The 18389-nt window shown below is 40.5% G+C and overlaps 1 protein-coding gene across 1 annotated transcript; it reads right to left on the minus strand.

Moving 5' to 3' along the window:
• Positions 1-138: 138 nt before the first annotated feature.
• Positions 139-9276, minus strand: RhoGAP102A (Rho GTPase activating protein at 102A). The gene is made up of 10 exons (XM_065302711.1): positions 6238-9276; positions 5467-5623; positions 5131-5244; positions 4228-4397; positions 2580-2807; positions 2356-2506; positions 2142-2285; positions 1768-2041; positions 1503-1703; positions 139-1443 (listed from the first exon to the last, which is right to left on the minus strand). The coding sequence occupies exons 1-10, from the start codon at positions 8125-8127 to the stop codon at positions 207-209; spliced, it is 4566 nt and encodes a 1521-aa protein (XP_065158783.1). The 5' UTR covers positions 8128-9276; the 3' UTR covers positions 139-206.
• Between the last annotated feature and the right edge of the window lie 9113 nt (positions 9277-18389).

Raw genomic sequence — 18389 nt, forward strand, 5'->3', positions numbered from 1 at the left:
GAAAAAAAAAAAGCAATTTGTTGACAGATATTCCGTTCTTTTATTATTCCGCACGGTTTTAAATTAAATTTACGCTTGCGATAAAAATTACCCGTTAATAATAATAATAAAGATTTTTTGCAAATAACTTAGTCTATATTTTGTGAAATATTTACATTAGTATATTAAACGATAAGATTTGCACCATTTTGTCATATAATATTAATTCAGTGTGAAGCCGAAGGTGCGCTGGAAATAAGTTCTCGGCGTTTGTACACAGTTTGCCCGGCGCCTCCACTGCTGGCTTGCGAACCAACCGCACTAGTTATCGTCGTGCTTGTCTGCGGTTGCGTCGCCTCCAGCGCTTCCGCATCCGGAATATGTCTCGTCTGATGTCTCAAGTCAGTGTACCTGCGTTTGGTATACTTCTTTTTCTCAGCCACGTTTGTTGTGGTGGTGGTAGTATTGGTGGTTTTGGTATCATTAGTCGTCTTTGTGATGCGTTCAAAATCAGCTGTGCGTGAACGTAACACAGCGTTGCCAATACTAGTAATACTCGGATTGAATCTCTCCCGGCCCGCATAACTGCCAGTGTTGGCAGCTTCAATGGCGCATACTGGTGTGCTCTGGCACTTCTGAATATCAACGCTTTTCTTGCGAAAAGGTGTCTCTCGTCGTATATCAGCCGGTTTACCAGCTCGCTGAATTTCAGACGTAGAAGTGTATGAAACTTTTTGTAGCATTGGTAAAGTGTCCTTGGACTTTGTAATCTGCCTACTGGCGGCGTAGTACTGGCGCGGTGGTTGTACGTCATCGGGTATGTAATTGACGGTGGTATTGTGACTGTCTGGAGATGTAGGTGGCGTTGAAGCCCAAGAAGGCGGCGAACTGCAGATTCCAGACGCGTCCATACTACTACTAACAGATGAAGGCGTCGTGTTATGAGGCGGGCTGCTTTGGGTGATCGACGACCCGATGGCGGAGTCATAACCGATCAAGCTGATGCTGCCCATGACGGGTTGCATTGTGGAGGCGATCGATGAATCACTGCCGCTCATCGAGCGCTGCCGTCGGCGCGGGGGCGCTTGTGGCGAGCGATTCAGTTTACCATCCATACCGTCCTCGATGTAGGGAATGTCGTCGTTGTCAATGTTGAGGGTCGTCTGAACTGGTATCGTCAGGCTTGCAGTGATAATACCGCTCTGGTCTAGAATATACGGTGTTGATTTACGTCTGTCGCCGGCGACCATGTCGCTGTTGATGATGTCACCCATGCGGATCGTGCGCTCGTGCGCGTCTATCGCTGAGCTTGTGCTTTCCAGCGATGACGAGCGTGTCTTATTGTAAGCTTGGGCTTCTCGTACCCTCGCGGGGGCAATGCTCGAAGTGCTGCTGCCGCTGTCATCGTCACGTCGTCGCGTCCCTGAACTCTCTCGACGGCGACGTAGACTGCGTTCCTTATGCCTGTCAATAAAAAACACATTTTTAACAAAAAATACATTTGACCTCAACGACGTAGGTACCTTATTCTCATGGCAACATTAGGACCTCCAGTGGCAGCGCTTTCGTGTAAAAACTCTTCCCGCGAGTAGGTTTTCCGCATTGGTAGTGTTGGTGGCTCATCACCGTGATGATGCATTCTGTGCATGGCATCCTCAATGGAGGCGTCTGGATTGGTCTGCACCGGCGACCAAGCAGAGCCGTCTGATATCTCGTCCTGAGACCTACATCAAAATGTAATTATTCAAAATTAATTAATCGTCCAATCGTCCAGGACAGAATGCTTACTCATCATAAGTGCTTTCTCTCTTATTCATCAACTCTTCCAGAGCAGCCGGATGCGTATCCATCATGTGAACATAAACTTCGTCCAAAAGTTCAGCACTGATGGTGTAAAGCGCACCCATATTGTCAATCATTGTCCTTACGACATTGATTACATCTAATCGGTCCTCAGGTCGATCACCAGTATCCTTACCCTGTTTTAAAGAGTGTAGTACGTTCGGTGCAAATACAGTTGCTAAATTTGCAGCGTTCATTTTATTCCCAACTAACTCTTCTCCTAGAATCCGAACAAGAAAACAAATTAAATTTAAATATTCATACTGCGGTCCCCTAAGATCAAATTGAAATCTTAATTGTAAGGATTAGAAGTAATTTACCCAAGGCGTTGCTCTGATCGTTCGAATACTTGGCGACCTTGACGAGGAAGTTCAACAACGCCGCCAGCGTGTCGCGATTGACGGCAGGAAGTAATTGAACCAAATGTTGCAAGGCTTCTAATTGCAGTCTCCTATTACGAATCCCTATCGAGGGTGACAAATTCATAAATTAGATTGCATGCGGCGCGTTGTGCTAATGAATCGGTTAACTCACTTTGTGTTTGTACAAATGCATTATAGAGATCCCGACATAAAAGAGGGTCCGGTAAATCCCTCATGAATTCTTTGAGTAGAGTGGCCACGTCGTGCGGACACTGATCATTGCTTAGCATTGTTTCTTTTCCGCTGTCGAAGCTCTCCCGCAGCTGTAACAATACGGGTGGTAAAATGTCTTTATTGATTTTTATCTGAAATTAACTAGATAGGAGTAATACTCACTTCTCTTACGCGTTTTTTCGATGCGCTCACCCTGAACAAACCCAACGTATGCAATCCGTTCGCTTCCAAGTGTCTGATACATTCAGTGATCACGTGTGGAATCGCTCTTTCTTCTTCTCCTGTGGTAGATACATCAATATCCGCTGTGGAGCTACAGGATAACTCGTCGAGCAGTCCGGGCACGCTTCCGGCTATCCGCTGATGTGCCAGACTCTCACACGAGCCTTTCTGCAATATCAGAATAAAACAACATTTTAAGCGCAAACTTGGCAATGCATACGGCCGTCAAGTTTTTTTCCCTCGAGAGAGAAACGCATTGTTGAACGAAATTAATTTTCCACGTCCACGTCCGAAAACCAGCCGGCCGGCCCATGCAATAATAATAACAGTTCGCATTCGGATTTTATGTCGAATTAATGTGGCGTACACGCGTCCCCGGCACAAACGAAACGCATGTCGCATGCTGCGTGTGCCAAGTAAGTCATCGTTGACGTCAATGCGATGATGTAATGAATTTTCGTGACGTTTAATTTTAAAACGCGCTCTGGCGAAATAGTACGAAAAGGCACACGAGGCGTGTGTGCAAGTGGCGTGCGCATGTTTGCGCTAACTTATGTTCGGAACGTGCAATTTTTGCGCAATGTGTAAACTGCCCCCAATTACTAAAGCATCAACTCGCAGCATAAAATTAACTAAGAAATAATAACAGCGGCCTGTGCTGTGCGAAATAGTCACAGCCAGGAATTTCATATTATACTTGACATGCAAAATTTAATTTCATGAAATTTTACGCAACGCTAACAAATTTAATAAAAATCTTTACTCCTAACAATGAAACAATCCAAATAATAGTGAGTAATATTATATTCTGTGTTAGGTGGAAAATATTTACATTTTCCCAGCATGTCGGCGCTCGCGCGACTGCCACGATATGAATGTTATTAATGCGCCCCGAATGTGTACACGCAAAACGATGTAAACCAGGCATCGATGCCCGAGGCATTCTTGTTTTTCCAAACATTTACGTTTCATATGTAGTTCGGCGATTTTTTATCGGTGAATAATAGTGCATATAAAATGAATTAACAGGTTTTCCCCGCTCGTTATATCAGCGCGCAAAACATAAAGCAGCCGTTTTCTCAATTAAAATCGTGGTCGTAAGCCGCAATAAAGTCAGCTTCTGCCTATGTGAGGCGCGAGGAGGCGAAGCTCACCGGAGGCATGAAATATGCCGCGGTGAGTTTGCTTTGAACTATGCGCGGTGTGCTCAGTAACTTTGGCAGACGCGGCGGTCGCATGCGACGAGCGAGACGGTGCGACGTATGAGATACCCGTCGACGACGACGACGACAACGGCGGCGACGACGCACTGCCTTTCTACCTTGAAATTCACAATTCACGATCCAAAACAGAGCCATTAATTCCAACACAGAGCGCAAACAATTATAATAAATCCGCGCGTGCGGAGCTTATTTAGCTGTCGACGTCGACGTCTCCTGGTTTTCCTTTCAGTTTTTCAACGCGCAATTTTATTAAGCGTAATCATAGCCACAGAGATATTTAATTAAATTTGTATATTATTAGATGATGATATGATTTAAACCTATTTGAATAGAATAAATTGTTTCAAATTAATCATTATACTCACTTCATCGGCACGTATCGTTGCATCAATTAAGCTACTGAATGATGCTCGACTGCCCGCACGTGGAATTCCACTGCTTGTGTCACTGGAGCTGTAACCGGATGTGTTCAGACGATTTAATCGATCATTTTCCACGCATTGTGACAGTGGTATGCCGAAAACCAATCCAGCGCCTGTAATATATATTTGAAAATTATAAAACCGTCAGAAATGATGTGAAAACATTAATAATTAAATGTTTCTGCATCATGTGCGCCGAAAACGTAAACGTCTAAAATTCGCCAAACATTCGTGGAATGTTTAGAAAATGTATATTTATATTTTATTATTAGAGTTTTTCCAACTCTCGCCGCCGCCACAGTGCGCTGGCGGCTCCAAGGCGCCTCCTGCCTACCTACCTGAGCATTCTCACGTTTTTCGCACATTTTTCTCGCGCCCGAGCGTATTTGCACGCACCACACCTATTTACGCTTATTACGCGAAAGTGTAGCAACGCGCCAACAGTTTTTCGGCGCGCGTGATTTATGCGCCAAAGTTCGACATTGGTTAATCACCTTCGCCCAATAATATCAATATTTCGACAAATCTCCAAATATTTTCGATTCCGCGCAAAATATATAAGATTCAATCTAGTTTTTTCTCTGTAAAAATACTTGATTGATTTAAAATAGATCTTAAAATTAAAAATTTGATGTTTTAATGGTTGCGCCTAGAATTATGAATATGAATATAGATATTTCGTAAACAAGATTTACGTGCTTTTCAAAAATCGACGCAAAATATGCTAAAATTAACATCGCCGCGGAGTGAAATCAATTTTCGTAAACTATATTTCAGAAAGCGAAGATTTAAGATACGCTTGATGAAAAAAGTAAACAAATACAGTTATAAAATTAGCAAACTTACCTTGCTTTTCCTTGTCGTCCTTTCGGCCCGTATCGAAAATACCCGTCGTTAGCGCTTTGCGTTTGAGCAGGTAAGGCCGTCGCTTTTTCGGCGCCACCGACGCAGCCGTCGTCTCTATAAATCAACAGCCGCAAATCATAATCGCATTACGGTCATCAAAGGCATCTCGCGAGGGTCGTACGCAATTGAATAATTCATCAAAAAGGCTGTTATGCGCGTTATGAGCTTGTTAATCGTATCGATGTGCGGCGCGCAAGGAAAGCAAAGCGTGGCGACTTGTTTCGATTGTATTGTATGTTTGTGTAAAACGTCTGAGCATGCGAATTGTTTATTTACCCGACGGTATTTTAACGGTAACGCCGAGATTGAGCGCCTGAAGTTTCGCCAAGGCCACTTTCTGAAGCACTTTGCGTTCAATTTCGCTCAACTGCTGCAGTGGTGTGTCGGTGAGAACCACCTGTTTTCCGGTCACGCTGTTCCAGCAGCAGGAACCCTGCAGAGAGAAAAAACTCAGCATCAGATGGAAGCGATTTAATATTCACAAAGCCAAAGGGACTTCAGAGGACGACTTTTTTACATAAAATTTTAATCTATTATTACTAACATGAGTCTTTTAATAGTTTTGGTTGCATAACTAAATTGTTTGTTTATGTGGCAAATTTAACTTCATTCGCAAGAATATTTACACAGAAAGCCAAAATGCACTTTACTACTGTTCGAATAAGTTGAGTAGTAGAGTAGAATGAGTGCATTCAAGTTTTGCACTTTCGCAACAGTTCTGACTTGATGGTGAAGCTGGAAGTGCGTTTCACGGTTATTTTTTAATCTCATAAATAAATATTTAACGAGATCCCGTTATCGTCGGATTGATTTATCGTGAGCGGAGTTTTCAGTGAGCCGCCGCTTGCAAACATCAATTTCGCTTGCACACGTTCATTGTGTATCGGAAAACGAGCGCGTGAGTGAAAAACCTTCCAACCATTGAACGATTGGCTGCGTGTGTATTTAAGCAGCCGATCATATAAAAATAGACTTACGTATAAACAAATATTCAGCTACAAAATCAAATTGAGCTGCCCTCATTATATGCGGCGCGATGATATTTACCTTTGGCGTCCACGTGCATGGTTGCTGCGTGGCTGCAGGTCGACTCTGACTCTTTGAACGCTTGAAGATGAGCGTTTTTGCCATCAGCCGCCCGCCCTGATGGACGACACTCGACGACGACTTGGACTTCTGCATCGCCGGCCCAGATCCTGTCAATGACTTGTCATTATTGGTTTTGTCGTGTTTGTGTAGGAGACTCGACAAGAACGAATGGGATTTGGTGGGTGATGTGGGCGTGGAGGACAGATGAACGCCAGCATCGATGCTTGAACGCGCGCTGGAAGACGCCTCCACCTCGGAGTTAAACACCTCATCGAATTTGAGATCTGTATAGTTGAGAATCCACTCTTCGTTGGTCTGGCTGCCCTTGCTAAGGCCGTCATCGTCGCCTGGTTTTGTGATCTCGCCCTTCGCCTTGATGTTTCGCAGGTTACGATCGTAGTTGACGCGTTTGAAACGATCGACCTTGTCGGCATCCGAGCTTTTCTTGCGCGCCATGCGCAGATAGCGTTTGATGTGATCACTGACTGATTGCGAAACATCATCTACACTACTACGCCGCCGGTGGCCAGGCCTTGCTGGATCATATTCGTCCTGATTGCGTTCGGCGATCATTTTCTTGTATTCCTCTTCGATTTTCGCCAGCTCGACAGCGCTCAATGCATAAGTCTGTGTTCCCTCGTCAATATAGGTTGGGTCGCTGCTCTCGCCTTGAATCTCAATGAGTGGCGGCGGCACCGACTTTTTGTAGTCGCTCATATCTAATTTGCTTCGGTAGTGGCGCAACGTAGATTGGTCCCATGCCGACGTCGTTTTCGACGTCGGATAATCACGTCGACCGCGGAAACCTTTGGTTTGCCGTAGATCGAAGTAAAGCTTTTGCAATGCTTTGCGGTTCGTCAGCAGATCGCTTATAATTCTATCCCTGCTCGGCGATTGACTGAAATATCGACTTAAGGTCTCTTGAAGGGACTTTTGTACGTGATCACCGTCAAAGTGCACGTGGTCGCGCTTAGTGGGGTAAAAAGCTGAGGGTGCTGGGAAACCGGAAACTCCACTCAGTTGTTGCGAGTTTGAATTGGCGCTGTTTGTCGCTCTGCTACTTGATGGAAATTGTGATTGCCCTTGCGGCTGAGTGCCTGTTGTTGAAGACCAGGCGGTTGTAGTTTCGGGAATGTGTGAAAGTGTCAAGTGGCGTTGCAACTTGTCAACCAACTCCTGATAATCGAAATCTGATTTTACATTGGGCTCATTGCTATTTGAAATCTCCAGATATTTCTCTAACATGGCAATTAGTTCCTGCTCATCCTCATCGGGGGTTTGGATGGTACTAGGAGGATAGATCTCTTTGTTCTTTAGAAACGTCCGTGGGCTTGACGAGGTTGATGTTGGAGGCGGAGCATTCAGGAAATCATATTTCATCTTTTGGATATCAAAACGCCCACCAGATGTTGAAGGATATAGAGCTAAGTCTTTTGGGCGTTCAGGCTTAATGACATCCAAAGCCTCATCAGCACTGCTGGCTTTACGACAACTTCCTCCTGCACCACGGTTCTTCCGTTTTTTGCGGAAACTCAACGCTCCGGGATAGGAGTTTTTCCGCCACAACAAAAAACGTGGCTCTCTTTTGCACACTTCTTGGAAATAAGCCTCGATTTTGGGTAAATCTTCGGGGCGATTCTGTGCACCCTCCGGAATGAGTTTGCGGCCTGCATCCGCCATATACCGCCATGTTTTTCTCGTGAGCAACCATCGCTCCTTTGGTTTCTTCAGCATACGCTTCACTGACTTGACCGTCAACGGGTCGATCACGGGCACATCGCCTGAGCTTTCCGCTGAGGCGCTGCGGGATAATCTACTTAACCTACGTTTGGTCATTCGTTCAGCCATCACTAATGTGACTTAAGTCACATTAACCATTTGCAATTGACAAACTGTCACGCTGTGATGACGTGTAATCAACGACGGGTCATGTGATGCGCTTATTATTTCATAATATATCGCAAAATACCTCACCACCTGTCGGTAAATATTTTCACCTGGTAGTTTGCCAGCTAACTTTGCGAGCAAATTATTATGCGAGCGGGCAAAGTATGTTCACAGATTATTAACAACTTTGTACATGCACACGTTTTTCCACTACTTTATTGGCTCGATTGTAAGCTGCGACGATGATGTGTTTGTGTGTGATTGTGCGGAACTTCTTACTTGAACCCTCTTCAAATCAGTGCCCAAAATTAAAAAAGTGCACTCATAAACTTTAGCTTCAAAATATAATCGCTAAATACGCCGCACTTGTTCGCTCGACACGCGCGTCTGTAGTGGTTATAAAAAATATATATTTTTAATATTGTATCTTCTTTTAAAATAGCACGCCACTACTATGCTTGAAGTCGCGGACGAAACGAACACAAACTCTTGTTTTCTTGGCATAATCTCAGTCATCACAATTATTTCTGCGTAGGCAATATATGCGCGGAACGAAAATACACTATATATTCCCCAATGGCACGCCAGGCAGCGGGTACAAACAAAAAATTATAGACGATCAAAAAATGTGCACGTAAAATACACGTAGGTGCTTCACAGGAGAGTTTTCATTTTGAAGGAGCACTGATAGTAATTAAGAAGGCACTTTGGAAGTTAACGCAAGCTGAGTAATCCGAGACGACGATACTTAAATCACTCGCGCTGACTTTTTATTAACCGCACTTGAAATCATAATCCTTTCGCTAGCGATGTGGCGTGTGTGCGGTGGGAGGTGGGAGCTTTGATAAGCTTTCGTTGGTCTCCCGTGCGGTTGCTCCAGCACCGCGCCGGGCGCGAAAATCGCAATGGCCGCGGCGATTTCGTTATCGTAATTTTCGATATGATGGCGGCGGTGTCTCGCATCTCAAGTCCACTTTGCGGGCCACTCTACTGCCACCGTTGGCGGCGCGGTTCGCGCTCGCGACATGCACACGCACACGTTCACACAGTCGCGCGCTCGTGGCCAAAAAGGTTCGAGCGCTTCACGTCCGTATAGATTGTGGAAGTTCGTCGAGTGCAAAACGCATGAGGCAGGCGGCCACTCCGAACACAAAAATATCTTATTTGGCAAGAGACACAGAACTGGCTAGACTGAAATTAGCGAGTGCCGCTGCCGATCATGGGAGAGCCCCCTTTCGGACCAACGGTCGCACAACGCTGGGTTTGCTTCTCACGTTTTGACCAATCTCAAACATCCACGTGATGCTATTACCATTCACCTGGACGCGTAATGATGTCACAATTTGTGTTTTTTCTTTAATTTCCTGAATTTTATGCATGGATGCTGGAGTTCATCTGTACCTGTTACTTGGAAAAAAATGGAAGATCTAGTTTGGGAGCTTGAGCATTACCTGTGTTTACTCAACGCCCAAGGAGAGAGCATGCCATAAACAATTTATAAAAAGATTTATGGATTTTACATATCGGATGTTCTATGCGAAAAAAAACCTGCCATGGTTGTGGATACAGGCCAGTAATGTCAATATTGTAGGTTATGTATAGCGACAAATAGATTTATAGGTTAAACAAAAGTTTTAAATCAATAAGATTCTTATCAAACAACAGTTCCATTCGCTTGTTAGTAATTTTGCAGTTAACAAAGTTTGCAACTTCTGTAATTTTCTACCCAATTCGCAATCTAACTGAGCGTATTTATTCATTGCAATTAATTTCAAGTTCCAAAGGGACCCAATAAAATCCCTAACTTACAGGCTAATTCAAACGAACCCTTTTCATGCTTAAAATTTTTGCCAAATTTGCATTGTTTATTTAATTACATAAGAAGTTGAATCAGGATGTGATGAAATGAGCAAAACGCATGTCAATACTGAGAGAAACTTTCGATAATTTTGCGCGATGCCAATATCAATATTTGGTTTCTACAAGTTTCCCGATTAAAACTTCGAACTGAGTTCAAGGTTCATACCGCGCTATAGTTTGACACCTCAGGCCATTTGTAGATATCCCCTGAAACATCCAACTGAAGCAATTTCTATTGGAATTCACGTTTGCACTTCGACAATTTAATCAATTGAAGGTAAATTAAATTAAAATCAGAGCTTTCTGAAAGCAATCGCGTATAAAAAAGTAAAGTACGGAAAATGCATTTGTGGATAATTAAGGATTGTGAATAAATCTTTAGGGACGTTAATATTATACAGCGAAAACGTTTTAAGCATGACGGGTTGGACGCACACTTTTTACAATTGAGTTTCTTTTTTTGCGCGCTTGCAAAATTGATTTTCATTGGACCCAAAGAACAAAAACGTGAAAAATTTCATTAAAACATAAAGCAAAATAGGTTTTGCACTAATTACTTCCAAGTAATTATTTATTCTTTTAATGCATTTTTTTTTCGTAGGTTTTGTTGATGTTTCAGCTCTGACCTACGATTTAACACACCAACTAAAAATTAAACTTTAATCCTCGTTATTTTTCATTTGTAGTCACTGGTAGAACTTTAACCCGAGGCCAAACGCATATTAAAAATTTCATTCTACTAGTTTTATGTACAGTTTTTATTTTATTTTAATAATAATTAAATGTACAACAATGAAAGTATCATTTTCCGGGTTTCAAAAAGAATTTCATTTGTTGAAAGGTGAAATTTCTATGCAAGCATTAAATATCATTCGCTAAAATTACGTTCAGAGTAAAAACCGTGTGCGTGAATGTGAGTATGTGTGTTCTAACAATGCATGCGTTCTGTTCCAAATTTAATTTGTGAAAAAGCGCGGTGCGCTTCGTCGCTGTAGTTGCGCTACACGGCGATGCTCCAACACACTTTACTAAGAACACTTCCAACTTGTTACGCTACATCGCCATTTTCACCCATAACTTGAGCGGTCGCGAAAACGAATAACGTACAACTACTTGTGCTTTAAATATATAAAAATTTCAACACTCAGTTTCAACTAAGTGTGTAAATAGAAATCTATTTGTTGTTTTAAAGAATCTCATATTTATTTGTATTGTAATTGTATTGTAAGAAACAAAAAATTACATTTTTTGAAAGTTTTGCAGGACATATTTGTGACGTTACTATAAAAACTTAATTTTATTCTAAGTGTGCTTATAAAAAGAACACACCCTGTAACAGAAAATGTAAAATATGCAATCGGAAGCAATGTCAAATGAATCACGTGCGTTTTTTCTGAAACAATACGCCGGCGTGCGTGCATAATAATGCATGTGCGTCAATGATATTGTTTTTACTACTGGCGTCTGCAGTGTACGAGGGAAATCGCCAGCGAAATCGAGCAGCCGAGACCAAAATGCGACGCCAGGACTTAATTGCGTCGATGCTGGTATTGGATTGGAGTGAAAACAATTGCGTTAAGTGCCTGCGGTAGAGTATGAAAATCGGTAATAAAAACGAGTGTTTACTTTAAATTATTATTATTTTTAGTAGTCATTATCGAGCGGACAATTCAATTTTATAATCATTTTTCATTTTAAATTTGACCATTTATTAGATTATAAAGAAAAAGCTCCCAATTCGAATCGATTTATTAATTTATTAATTAGATTATATAATAATCCGACTTTTAGAAGTTAATTCACAGTAACACATAATCATTTAATATTATTCGTGCCTGCACCGTTCTTTATTGCATTGTTTTCGCTCTAAAAGTGTCCGACAAGATTTACGAAGAAAATACACGGATTTACAGATTTCCGCATGAATCTAAATCTAATCTACTTTTAGATAACTCGTTTTGTTGGATGACGCACACAATGTGTACATCAAAACCGTCTTCAGGTTAGACTAAAACACCGAGTTGTTTACATGTTCACCTACACAATACACCGCGCTGCATTCTGTGAAAACTAATAGGCACTTAGGCTCGAGGAAAGCAAGCAACAAGATGAAGGATTTCTACACTAAACCAAGATGCGCGTATCTGTTGATCACAACGCGGAATCGCGGATGGAGAACTACCAACGCACAAAATGCATATAAATCTTTTCCTGGCACTCCATATCTCTTAATGTTGTGATGTTCAACTAATGTTCCGTGATTTATACGCAACGACAGAAGATCTTTTTATAAAGAAAGAAAAAAGGTTTATATATGACAGCATAACGCAATACCAGACAGACACGCACCGCATGAATATTATTTTCTGCGAAGTTGTAGGTGGGTGGATTTTTGAGCGGAAAGTCAAGAAGTCGAGTGCTCATGTAAATATTTATAGCCGCATGAGTGCGGTTTGTTATTGCATACGCATTCAAGATCGAAGAGTGAATTAGCGTCCGAATTGCATTCGCGTGCAGAATCGTTCATTTAAATATAATTGACCGTCGATTAAAATTAGCCGCGTGTGAATAAAATTAAAGGTAGCCTACATTCCAATATTAGCCCCGGCGTTTTATTAATAATACCCACACCGGTTTTATATTTAGCCCGCGTTTCTCCAACGCCCGATGTATTTCGGGATGGGTTTAGTTCGTTTCTGTTCCGAGGCGCGGTTGCGTTGTGCAGTTATGTCGACGGCGTACTTGAAACCCTTGAAAAACGCATGCGACTTTCGACGATTTAACTTTAAGCTGCGACGCGCTGCGCCGTCTAACGGTGGAAATCTGAACGAAAAGAAAATTTCTCGCAGCGTTAGTAGAAATGTTTGCAGGGGGCTCTGAAGTTGTTTCAGGGCGTTTGGAAAGCGTGAAAAACTTGTGGGTGTTTTTATTGCACACATTTCGCTCTCGAAGCACTGAATGTTGTCTGTATCGATACTTTTTATTACAACAACAAATGACGTCAATTGCGAGTGTTGCGTTAACTGCTTGTCGCCGCCGCCAGACTTAACTTGCGCAGCCATTCACTGAGTGTTTGTAATTTGTCTTAATAATAACTTTTATTAGTATCAAACAGTTTAAAACTTCGTTTTCAGCAGAGTTACTACTAGTGAATTTACATTTTAAAACATATTTATTTAAATAAACAATATCAGACTTTAAAGTAAAATTATTTTGAATATTTTCTCTGAAACTGTAACATTCGACATTGAAGGGCAATTATTTTTAGAAACAATTGGTTAATTTCTAAGGACACTTAGAAAAACAGTTAGAAAAACATAAGTTCCTTGATGTTTTCAGTAACTAGACTTCAATGTATCGATTTATTAGTGTCACGCCCACGCTTAAAGAATTGAATGTAATGAACTGTGAAGTTTATTGAATCAGTTGAAATCTTGTGCAAAAAAGAACTTGTGTAAACTGTTGTACTCAATCATAGTCAGCGATTAGTTGGTTCTTTAAATATCGGCGCAAACAGGAAATTTTCTCCTAAATAAAGAAACGTCAGATCAATCAATCAATGTTGAAGAGAATATAACCAGTCGATAAATTTACCTTCGCAGAACCGGCTTAAAGTACAAACATGTTTAAAACTGCAAAAATTGTGAGAAGAATGTGTCAGTTCACTTGAATATTATTTTCTTCGAAGTTGAAGAATATAAATACGGAAAACCAGAAATCACTGCCTCAGTGGTATGATTTACCAGCGTTTGGACGACGTCCTGTAAAACTGAACTTAAAATAACATGTCTTCCAAGAAGAAAAGCACAAACGCGCGTCTGGTGTTCACGCGAATCCGGCATAACGGTGAAAATGATCGTTTTGACTCACTTTTTAATGATAAAATCTCAATCTCGCTCAATTTCCCACAGTTGCTCGTGTTCATCAAATGTTGAACATTTCGCAGAAATTATAAAACACATTTCACGTTCGATTTAAATTTTCAAATCGGTGTTAATTCCGTGTTTCCCAATGTTGATCGTTAATTATCCGCTTGTAATGCATTTCAAAGTTCTAAGTTTACCTAATAAAAATCGAAAAGTGTCAGTTTTCCCAGGCAGTATTCTAAGAAATCTTGAATTTCCCAGCTCCCAGACAGTTTGGCGTAGTTTTCAGCGAAAACGCGACACGCACGTCATAAAATAAATAAATCGTTTACAACTTCCTACGAGAGACCGACCAGAACCGAAATGAAATTATTAGAACGTTGACAAATGTCTCAGAATTACATCTCGTATTTATCTCGGATGCATAGCCGCTGGCCGAAAAAAATTGGTTTAAATTTAGCATTGAACTTTATTTCAATTGGGTAGGTGATAACCACGCAACGCATAAATAATATCTTTAGACGCATTGCGGCTAAATATTGATGCAAAGCGAAGATGTGCTGACGCAAAATATTTATTTTGAATTACGATTTAGATCTCTCGAATGAATTATTGAAATTTATTGTTTTAAAACCGATCGTGAAGCGATCAACAAAAATAAACACGGAAAATAGCAATTTCGCGCCGAATTCACCTTAGACATTTAAGCTTTTCGCATTTTCCAACTGCGATTCGTTTACATTCGCGCTCGCACATGTGCATAACAAACGAAATTGAAGATATTTTTAAGCTGGTAAAGTGTGTTAATTTAAAAATCATCCAATCAACAAATACACTTTCTATTACTATATTTACTCTACACCTAAGGTATTATTACTTTATTAATTCGAAAATAATATCATCTCGTAAATTTAGCTCGTAATGATAAAATTAAACAAAAATATTATGTTTACATAAAATAAATTATTTATTGCCGATATTGCACCAATAAATTTTTCATTTTTATTGCAATTTTTCGGAAAAATTAGGAAAAACACACAAAACATAACTTGCGTGAAATACGCGTGCAATTTCCACTAAAAACAGGTGCGTTAAAATAGTTATTCCATACATTTAATGACCGTTAGCTTTAAAATATGCGAAATATGCGGACATGAACACAACACTCAGCCGGTGATCATTAAAAGTTTAAAGTGCATCGCTTCCACGTGTCAAGTCGAAGCCAAATACACTAGGTGAGCGCTTTCGCAAGCACGCAAAACTCGCACTGACTCGCGCACATAATAAATGAAAAGCAAGGAGTCTTCTGCTGTCTCGTCTGAACGGCCGTCTAAATTTACGACGTTCGATAGGAACGTGTCGCATGGTCGTTGCGCTATTCGATGTGTCGTGTATTTCGGGGTAACACGTATCGTCGTCGCACGCATATCGCGCTCCGAAACAAAAACCTCACCGCCGAATTTAAATTTAAATATGAGTAAGCCATCTATAATAAAATCACATATGGAATCATTAAAAGTCGCTCGATTTGCTATTCTTCCACTCCACACATTTACATATTACGCTGTATTTGAATCCTTTTTGTTTTCAGGTTTTACTGCGTTGAGATTGATTGATGATCATGCGATCGATTTGGCAGATGTAACAATGTTGTGTCGCCACGTTTCTATCGCGAATAGTTCTCGGAGACTCACGTGGCAAGCATGCGGTGTGTGTGCGTATTTGCCATTTATCATTTCGTCGTCAGATTTGGTGCTTTGCTAATGCCGCCACTTCGATCGTCACATCGCCGCTCGTGTGTCGTCACTTATGCAATTTGTTTGCATTTCTCTACTTTGGTCATCGCGCGGAAACAGCACACTCTCTGATGGAGTGAATTTCGACGATTCAAAATAGTTTATATGTTACGTTCATGGCTAAACATAAATATGCCGTAATACGCACACTGGCGGATTTCTCGACTTAGCAAAAGGCACAATTACCAGATCACCACATCCACACGTTTTGTGTGTTTACATTCGCGAGGTGGGTGGGTAAAGCGCTGTCGAGCAGTTGGACGTCGGGGAATGGATAGTAGAAAAATTGCGCACAAATTGGCAATAACGTTGACGGGCCTTGCCAAGATCGATGCTTTTTACCTTTGAAATACGCTACTTAGACGAAAACGCAAATGATACATTTAATTCGTTAGTAAGTGTTCTCGTTAATTCGAAATGCCTAACTAAGCGCAAAATTACATGCAAATGGATACAGATAACTGATCAAAACAAAATATGTACAAAGTAAACATGTTAAACATGTTTAACATAAATACTTCTCAATTATTTACTTTTTTTGCTTAAAATCATTATAATCAGCTGTCCATGTTGTTGATAAGTCGACTAATTGAAAACATGTTTATCGTAAAAAACGTTTAAGAATAGAATTCACTTAATAAACTGTGAAGTGACTGAAATTTTAACCTAAAATATTTTGGTCACACAATTTTCAAATTCTTTAGTGAGTAAATAAACATACTAAAGCTGTTTTGTATTGTTTATAAACATGCGGTCATGTATATTTAGTAATAGATAATTGAGAGTTTCAAGTTTTTGGAATTTACAACTTTTCACATTTGCAATGAGTAATTACCGGTTGAAAGTGAGAGCTTTTGAAACTGTTTACAAACTAGTTTTGTCCTTTTGAAAAAATTTAATTTTATCATAGAAAATTAATTTTTGCCTAAAGTATACACTAAATGTCAAAAAAGAAGTGGTTTGATAAACAAAATCTATTTTCATGCTTCTTTGCTTTTTTAATACCGCAAGCCGGTAATAATTTGATCAGAATTATACACATCCATGGCTGGTTAATTCAAAGTGGATTTTTATGAAGTAATCTTAAAGGCACATACCAATTATATCGGATTTGCAAACGGAGTGATTTTGACTTTGAACTCCCATTAGCGCTGCTCCAATCGTCCCGTAACGATGATTCCTATTATTCGGCGACACCTCAACAACGATATTCCGTTGGAATTGCACAACACTCATGGACATTTGCACGTTTTATCATTATCAATACAATTGTTTAACTCCAAAACCAAAATTACACTGTCTAAGCACAATTTTTCTTCGTAATATTAACAGTACAATATTATCCGCTATAATTGACTAGGAAAGTTAAGTATAATTATGCTTATCATTGATAGGAACATTGGAAAACTTTGATTGCGCGTGTCCCGCTCGTGAAAAATCACTTTTGACACAGTAACCGAACTGCGTGCGAGCACTACGCGACCGACCACTGAAAATACAACTCTCGGCAGTATAAACGCCGTTTATACATATGCAGGGAAGACGGACACAGTGGCGATATTATACGGACGCTATTTTCAGACATCAGGAGGCACATCACCGAAGTGTGTATATCTCGGGAAACTCTCTCACTCTAGCCGCCACACGGTGGCAGGAATCGGGCCCCCACTGTAAGCTTTTTTCCACGCAAACGACACACATGTGACTTTTAAGTCGGAATTTTGTAGACTTGCATACTTGGAACTCTTCGGCATAGTGTCAAAAAAGAAAAGAATAACACTTTTAGCTCACTTAATTACTGAATGAAAAATTATCCCGAAAAAAATTGTCAAATTTTTGTTCACATTATTAATAAGGCATATTTGTTGGTATGCTGATTATACGCTTTCCGAAATGAAAGTGAAATGTACTGGTTAATATTTGTAAAATGACACTCGAGATGCTCTTTGATCTGACGTGTCTGCTGTCGTTTGTCACGCACGAATATTCTTTGGAAGCTTCGATATGATTCACGTCGAGTCAAGGCAATTGGAGCTACGGAATTCATATTTGCAATCTGAAAAGTTCAAAATCACATCCATGGCAATGAATCGGAATAAAATCACTTAAGAAATGTGTGGCTATAAGGTCGATGACATTTTTACAAAAGCACTCTCTTGCTGTTTTGACTAGTTGTAACATATTGTATTACATTTATGCGTAATGAAATAAAATGTGTTTTCAGCGCATCTATCATAAATGTTTGCCGAAGCAATTCAACCTGTCCGCTATCCGCAATGTTTGAAATGCAATCTACGAATGTATACATTCGCGAAAATTATGACTACAAATTTAACCGAGCGTACAATTGACGCAAGCAAACCCGAAACACTCAAGAGCATTCGCAACCATTGTTTCCATTTACGAAATCGCCAAACAAGACTGTGCAAACATTGAAACATGCCATCAATTAACCACTTTGCACAACGCTTGCTCCATTTTGAGTTCCATTATGAATGAATACATCTATTTTAATTTTTTCAACGAAAAATTAATAACATTTTACTTTGTAAGCGTTTACTTTCAAGTAAACCGCGTTAGCGTATACAAATCGACCGCGTTCGACATTTCACAAGTTCGGTGATTAAAAGAACGCTCAAAGAAGTATAATGACGTAAATGCAATGCGAATGAATCGGATATATTTAGCAGGATGATGCGTG

Source organism: Atheta coriaria, unplaced genomic scaffold (assembly GCF_025399875.1).
Source record: "Atheta coriaria isolate IRGN ID8LTWV9N9 unplaced genomic scaffold, Caltech_Dcor_3.1 hic_scaffold_5_pilon, whole genome shotgun sequence".
Taxonomy (NCBI): domain Eukaryota; kingdom Metazoa; phylum Arthropoda; class Insecta; order Coleoptera; family Staphylinidae; genus Dalotia; species Dalotia coriaria.

What these genes read in the sequence shown, in the direction of transcription:
- RhoGAP102A (XM_065302711.1), bottom strand. Translation starts at nt 8,127, where the DNA reads ATGGCTGAACGAATGACCAAACGTAGGTTAAGTAGATTATCCCGCAGC. An exon ending in CGAAAAAACGCGTAAGAGAA is followed by an intron (nt 2,507 to 2,579) that starts GTGAGTATTACT and finishes GTATTGTTACAG; the next exon opens with CTGCGGGAGAGCTTCGACAG. An exon ending in CGATCAGAGCAACGCCTTGG is followed by an intron (nt 2,042 to 2,141) that starts GTAAATTACTTC and finishes TTCGGATTCTAG; the next exon opens with GAGAAGAGTTAGTTGGGAAT.